Below are 7,576 nucleotides of genomic sequence, written 5' to 3' on the forward strand. Positions count from 1 at the left end.
ACAGGCTTGAGCCACCACGCCCGGCCAAAAAAAAAAAAAATTAGTAAGTTCTTAGTATTGTCTTATTTCTGGTTAGTTTTTGTGTTTCCCAGACAGTCTCAAAATGCCAGTTAACAGGTGGCTTGTTTGAATGAAGTCCCCAAAGGTCAGTGTGATTGGTTGATATGTCTTGCCTGTTGTTTTATCTCTGGTGGTTCCCACCTGCTGTGTCTTCCCCATACTGTTTATTAGAAAAACCCAGTCTTCTGTCCCACAGGCAGAGCATGGCCAATTGCATGCCTGTGGTGCCCTTGAACATGCCTCTGTTTCTACAAGCAAGTGTTGGTTAGAGGCAGAGGTTTGATCATATTCAGAAGTGCTTTAGTGCTTCCTGAGCCGGTGTCAGGAACCTCATCTCTGGTTGTCCAGACCTCATGAGGTCACCCTGGTCTCTCTCTCTTTTTTTTTTTTGTGAGATAGAGTTTCGCTCTTGTTGCCCAGGCTGGAGTACAATGGCGTGATCTTGGCTTACCACAACCGCCGCCTCCCAGGTTCAAGCGGTTCTCCTGCCTCAGCCTCCCCAGTAGCTGGGATTACAGGCATGAGCCACCACGTCTGGCTAATTTTGTATTTTTAGTAGAGATGGGGTTTCTCCATGTTGGTCAGGCTGGTCTTGAACTCTTGACCTCAGGTGATCTGCTTGCCTTGGCCTCCCAAATTGCTGGGATTAAGGCATGAGCCACTACAGTTCAAGGCCATCCTGACCAACATGATGAAACCTCATCTCTACTAAAAATACAAAAAATTAGCCGGTATGGTGGTAGGCACCTGTAATCCCAGCTATTTGGGAGGCTGAGGCAGGAGAATCACTTGAACCCGGGAGGTGGAGGTTGCAGCTCCCAGGAGCCGAGATTACACCACTGCACTCCAGCCTGGGCAACAAGAGCAAAACTCCATCTCAAAAAAAAAAAAAAACTTCTATCTGAAGATTGTAACATCATCAGCGGTCATTGCTTGGGTTGGTTACCATTATAGGTTGGAAAATGATGACTTGTGATTTTGTCAGTTTTTTATTTGCAAGTGTCGTGTATGTTGGAATTTTCTGAGGCTGGGTCCTGGGCCCTCATTTATCCTCAAAGATCACGTATTTCTCCCAGGCCTTCTCTCCAAAGAGAGAAATGTACCCTTCTTCCTAGGGTACTGGCTACTAGGTACTCCTTTCTCACCCAGATCCAGAAATCTCGGTCGCAGCCCCTCCTCCCTCTGTCCCAGGAGTCCAGGCCCCTAGCTCCTCCTCCCTCAAACCCAGGAGTCCAGACCCCCAGCTCCTCCTTCCTTAGATCCAGGAATCCAGGCCCCAGCCCCTCCTCCCTCTGACCCAGGAGTCTGGCTGCTTCTCATTGACCATATCCAAAGCTGACCTCAGCAACTCCCTTCTCCACACTGTTTGTCTTGCTGTCCCTTTGGTCACCAGGCCAGAGTCCTGGACTTTGCCCTGCACACTTCCCTATCTCTCACCTCCAAGCCCATCAGCCACCATGTCCTATCCTTTCTGCTTCCTGATCCTCTCTGTCTAGTCCATCTATTTTTCAGCCCTACCACCCAGGCCCCAGCTAAGGTCTCACCCTCACTGCTTGGAGGACTGACTCCCAAGGGAGCTGCTCTCCACCTCTCTAACCCATCTCCCTGAGGGATGATTCCTAGTTCCTACTCCATTCTTTCAGTCCTTCTGAGGTTCCCCATATCCCCAGGTTGACCAAACCGCCCGTGAGCTGGACGAGCTGGCCTTCCCACTATCCTCTCCCACCACATTCTTGCCACCACCACATCCTCTTCCACCCTGGCTGAAGTTTGTCCCCCAGACTTCTTGTACTTTTCAACTTTCACGCATTTGTGCCAAGCCGTTTCCTCTGCCCAAAATGCTCTTCTAGCTCCTTTTATTTTCCCAGATCCAAATACTCCCTGATTGTTTTGTTTTGTTTTATTTCATTTTTGAGACAGGGTCTCACTCTGTCGCCCAGGCTGGAGTGCAGTAGTGCAATCACTGCAGCCTCAACCTTTGGCTGACATTGTTCCTCATTCTAGGTTCCCACAGTCTCTTGATTTTACTGCCCTGATCTTTCCAACTGGCTGTGTTCCCACCTGGAGGGCAGGGCCCAGATACAATCCACTTCTGCATCCACCGTATCACATAGCAAGAATATGTTTTGCATTTATTTCTTTTCTCTCTTTCTTTTTCCCTTCCTTCCTTCTCCCTCTCTTTCTTTTCTTTCTCTTTCTCTCTCACTTTCTTTTTTTTTTTTGAGATGGAGTCTCACTCTGTCGCCCAGGCTAGAGTGCAGTGGTGTGATCTCGGCTCACTGCAAGCTCCGCCTCCCGGGTTCACGCCATTCTCCTGCCTCAGCCTCCAGAGTAGCTGGGACTACAGGCGCCCGCCACCACTCCCGGCTAATTTTTTGTATTTTTAGTAGAGATGGGGTTTTACCGTGTTAGCCAGGATGGTCTCGATATCCTGACCTTGTGATCCACCTGCCTCGGCCTCCCAGAGTGCTGGGATTACAGGCGTGAGCCGCCGCGCCTGGCCTCTCTGTTTCCTTCCCTTCCCTTCCTTCCATCCCTCCCTCCCTCCCTCCCTTCCTTCCTTTTTTTTTCTTCCTTTTTCTTTCTCCTCCTTTCCTTTTCTTTCTTTTTCTCTTCCTTTTCTTCTCTTCTCCTTTCCCTCCCCTCCCCTCCCCTCCCCTCTTTCTCTTCTCTTCTGAGACAGGGTCTCACTCTGTTACCCAGACTGGAACAGTGATGCAAACACAGCTCCCTGCAGCCTCAGTCTCCCTGGCTCCAGGAATCCTCCCACCTCAGCCTCCTGAGTAGCTGGAACTACAGGCGTGCACTAACACACTCCACTAATTGTTTTGTTTTTTTGTAGAGATGGGCTCCCCCTATGTTGCCCAGGCTAATCTCAAACACCTGAGCTCAAGAGAGCTTCCTGCCTTGGCCTCCCAAAGTGCTAGGATTACAGATGTGAGCCACCACACCTGGCCTCATTCATTTCTTTAAAATCTTGGCTCTGACTGTGAGGCAGGCCTGCACAGGAGTGAATCACATAGATGAAGTCCCTGCCTTTGTAAAGCTGACGCCCCAGGCAGGCTCTGAGGTGTGGCTGACCGCTGCTTCCCCCTCTACGCTCAAGCTGAGGCTGAGAACCTGGTTGTTCTTTCAGGAACAGAGGCGGCTGAGCCAGGAACGGGATCGCCTAGAGGGTCTTCGCCAGAGACTCCGGGAGGCCCAGGGACAGCTCGACTCACAGCCAGAGGACCAGCGCGAGCGGCTTCTGCAGGGTGTACAGGAGGTAATGGCCCTCTGGTTCTTTTTTTTTTTTTTTTTTTTTGAGACAGAGTCTTGCCCCATTGCCTAGGCTGGAGTGCAGTGGTGCGATCTCGGCTCACTGCAACCTCCGCCTTCCAGGTTCAAGCGATTCTCCCACCTCAGCCTCTCGTGTAGCTGGGACTACAGGTGCATACCAGCACACCCGGCTAATTTTTGGAATTTTAGTAGAGACGGGGTTTCACTGTGTTGGCCAGGCTGGTCTCAAACTCCTGACAGGTGATCCACCTGCCTCAGCCTTCCAGAGTGCTGGGATTACAGGAGTGAGCCACTGTGCCCAGCTGGTCCTCTGGTTCTTAACCCCCTCCTCTCCCAGGACCCAGGAATCCAGGTCCTCAGTCACCTTCTTCCTCTCACCAGGAGTCCCAGCCCCAGCACCCTACTCCCCGGGGCCCTAGGGATCTAGGCCTCCAGCCTTTTTGTGTTCCGACCTATAGATGAGAGAACAACTGGATGTGGCCCAACGCGCCTATGAGGACCTGGAGTTCCAGCAACTGGAGCGGGAGAGCCGGCAGGAGGAGGAGGATCGGGACAGCCCTGGGCCCCAGGTGCCAGACCCCAAGGTCCAGGAACTTCAGGCCAGCATGGCGCAGCACAGAGTGAGTCATGCCTGACCAGCGCTGCCCGCCTTGCTGCTCCTCTCTGTCTCCCCTGCTCTGTGTCTGCCTTTTTCTCTGTCCTTGTTTCTACCTGTCATGTTCTTCTGAATAGTAACAACAAGAGCTGATACTGATGAAACATTTACTATGTGCCAGATATGGTCCTGAATGTTTCATGAGCATTTCCTCTTTGAATCCTTACAACAAACCTATGGAGGCAAGTCCTATTACGTTTTTTTTTTTTTCCATGTTATAAATGAAGCTGAAGGTCAAGATGCTTAAGTAATCTTTTCAAAGTTTCTTTAGTAAGGGATAGAGCCAGGAGTTTTTTATTTTTATTTTTTGAGATAGGTTCTCACTCTGTCACCCAGGCTGGAGTGCAGTGACACGTTCACAGCTCACTGCAGCCTCGATCTCCTGTGCTTATGCGATCCTCCCACCTCAGCCTCTCGAGTAGCTGGGACCACAGGTACGAGCCCCTACACCTGGATAATTTTTGTAGTTTTAGTGGAGACGGGGTTTCACCTGGTCTCAAACTGTTGGGCTTAAGCAGTCCTCCCACCTTGGCCTCTCAAGGTGCTGGGATTACAGGCATGAGCCACCGTGCCTCGCCACAGCCAGGATTTGAACAAACTTGGTATTCACCACCACATTCTTTGCCTCTATTCCAAAAAGATGCTCCATCAGATCCCTCCTGGGAGCTTCACATTCAAGGGTCTGACTTGTCAGACCCTTGGGAAAAAAATGGGCATGTTTGACCATATTTAACACAGAGTTTCCCAAAGTTTTGGATTAGAAATTCGACCGGGCTCAGTGGCTCACGCCTGTAATCTCAGCACTTTGGGAGGCCGAGGCAGGCAGATCACCTGAGGTTGGGAGTTCGAGACCAGCCTGACCAACATGGAGAAAGCCCGTCTCTATTAAAAATACAAAATTAGCCGAGCGTGGTGGCGCATGCCTGTAATCCCAGCTACTTGGGAGGCTGAGGCAGGAGAATTGCTTGAATCTGGGAGGCAGAGGTGGCGGTGAGCTGAGATTGAGCCATCGCACTTCAGCCTGGGCAACAAGAGCAAAACTGCGTCTCAAAAAAAAGCTCTTCTGTGGGTTTCCTTTCCCCACCTGTTTCTGGATCTTTTTCCTGTCTCATTGGCTTTTCCTTTGTCTTGGGTTGTCTCTATTTGTCTCTGTTCTATTTCTATCTTTTCTTTTCCCTGAATCTTTGTCTACATCTCTGTCTTTTGGGGCCTGTCTTGGTTGCTGTTCTCTCTGTCCATCCCTTTCTCTTCATCTTCCCCAGATCTCTTCTGGACCCTCAAAAGGGAATAGGGTCCAGGGAGCTGAACGCTGGGTCCCCAACCCTGAACACTCTGATCCCGTGGTCTCTGGGAGGGGCTGGAGCAAACCCCAGCCCTCCAGGCAGATGTGGTTCTGTGGGAGGGTGGCCTGGAGAGCTGGCTGGGGCCTTGGCAGATGAGTAACCGGGATGGGGTGCTTCGCAGCGCCGGATCCGGGTCCTGGAAGAGCAGCTCAAGTCACTGGGGGAGCAGATGGCAGCCGAGAGCCGGGGGCTGAGCCGGAAGAAGGAGGAGGCCCTTCAGGCCCTGTCACAGGTGAGCTCCCTGGCACCTGCCCTACCATCCTCACTTCCCCCTGGGGCATCCCACCACCTCCCGGCACCCCGGATGTCTCCTGACATTAGGGAAAGCAGCTAGGACAGCCCATTCTGACTTTGACACTTGGCTGTCCGTATCTTCTGGTAGGAACGGAGCCGGCTGCTCGAGCTCAATTGCCTTCAGGGAACAACTGGCGGGGACTTCTCTGAGCCCAACCCAGCCCTCACTAAGGTATGGGGATTTTGTATGCCTCTCGGTCCCTCTTCCCTCAGACTGGAAAGTCCAGGCCCCAGCTCCTCCTCCCTCAGACCCAGGAGTCCAGGCCCCAGCCCCTCCTCTCTCAGACCCAGGAATCCAGGCCCCCAGCCCCTCCTCAGGGAGCCAGCAGTCTCTGCCCACAGCCCTATGCTGGGAGACTGGACACTAAGGACCACATTCCATCTCTCCTTAGTTTTTCTTTCTGAAAAATGGGTGGCACTAGAGGCGTGGGCCAGAGCGTGTGGGAACTCGTGGTTGCTCTGGGGTCCCTCCTGCTCCCACGAACTTTCACCCCCTCTCCTGCAGCTGCTGTTCACCCAGAAGACAGACCACCAGCTGCTGGTGCTCCAGGACCCTGCGGCCCACTCCGCTGCCACCCCTACCTCTTCTTGCCTCTTCTCTGTCCACAGCTCCCTGCAGGTACTTCCCCTACTGCCTCTGTTTCCCCATATGCCTTATTGGTCAGCAGGGAGGGAGGGGCTAGGAGCAGAGTCCCCGAACTGGGGTTTCCAGAACTTCCACTCTGATTTTCTATACGGGGGTGGGGGGATAGGAAAGGCTGACCAAGGGATATTCCTATGACTCCAGCTTTATTATTATAATTTTTTTCTGCGTAACACCCACCCCTGCTCTGGTGAAATGGGAACATGTTCACCCAGGAGTAGATTTTAAAAGCAACCGAGCAGTGTATTTTAATAAGAAGATCTCCCCTTCTCAGAAGTAATGCAGCTACTTTTGTTTTGAGAATCCTTCTAGACTTCCTTAAAACTGTGGGGATCGGGGGGCAGCTCATTAACAGTTACAACAGACGGCCAGCACGGTGGCTCATGCCTGTAATCCCAGCACTTTGGGAGGCCAAGGCGGGCGGATAGCCTGAGGTCAGGAGTTCGAGACCAGTGTGGCCAAGATGGCGAAATCCCATCTCTACCAAAAATACAAAAATTAGCCAGGCATGGTGATGTGAGGCTGAGGCACGAGAATTGCTTGAACCTGGGAAGACAGAGGTTGCAGTGAGCAGAGATTATGCCACTGTACTCCAGCCTGGGCGACAGAGTGAGACTTTGTCTCAAAAAAAAAAAAAAAAAAATCCCTAATCTAAAATGCTCGAAAATCTGAAACTCTTTGAGTGCCTACAAATCTGAAACCTTTCTGGTCCCAAGTATTTCGGAGAAGGGATATTCAACCCGTCCTTTTGAAAAAAATGTGTATTAGCTACTAGTTGGCTTTTCTTTTTAAAAATGATATATTTTGAACATATTTATGGGGTACATATGATGTTACATGCATAGAATGCATAATAAGTCAGGGTTTTTGGGGTATCCATCTCAAGTATTTATCACTTCTGTATGTTGAGAACATTTCAAGTCCTCTTCTAGCTTTTTTTTTTTTTTGACAGAATCTCACTCTGTTGCCCAGGCTGGAGTGCAATGGTGGGATCACAGCTCACTGCAGCCTCAACCTACCAGGCTCAGGTGATCCTCCCTGAGTAGCTGGGACCACAGGCATGCACCATGCACAACCACACACCACCATGCACCACCACATACAACCACTCACCACCATGCACAGCCACGCACCACCACACCCCATGCACCACACACAGCCATGCATCGCCACGCACTGCCATGCACCGCCACACACAACCATGCACCGCCACGCACCACCACACACCGCCACGTACCACCACGCACCGCCACGTACCACCACGCACCGCCACGCACCACCACGCACCGCCACGCACCACCA

At 51.7% G+C, this 7,576-nt stretch overlaps 1 protein-coding gene across 2 annotated transcripts in view; it reads left to right on the forward strand.

Annotated features, from left to right (window-relative positions):
* Positions 1 to 3,199: 3,199 nt before the first annotated feature.
* Positions 3,200 to 7,576, forward strand: part of PHLDB3 (pleckstrin homology like domain family B member 3) — a 23,483-nt gene continuing 19,106 nt past the window's right edge. For both annotated transcript variants that reach the window (XM_026448287.1, XM_026448286.2), the window contains exons 1-5: positions 3,200 to 3,325; positions 3,798 to 3,959; positions 5,459 to 5,569; positions 5,720 to 5,803; positions 6,137 to 6,250. In XM_026448287.1, the coding sequence (XP_026304072.1) occupies positions 3,798 to 3,959; positions 5,459 to 5,569; positions 5,720 to 5,803; positions 6,137 to 6,250 (471 nt within the window). In that variant the 5' untranslated portion in view covers positions 3,200 to 3,325. The remainder of the gene's footprint in view (positions 3,326 to 3,797; positions 3,960 to 5,458; positions 5,570 to 5,719; positions 5,804 to 6,136; positions 6,251 to 7,576) is intronic.

Source organism: Piliocolobus tephrosceles, chromosome 21, assembly GCF_002776525.5.
Source record: "Piliocolobus tephrosceles isolate RC106 chromosome 21, ASM277652v3, whole genome shotgun sequence".
In the NCBI taxonomy this organism is placed as follows: Eukaryota; Metazoa; Chordata; class Mammalia; order Primates; family Cercopithecidae; genus Piliocolobus; species Piliocolobus tephrosceles.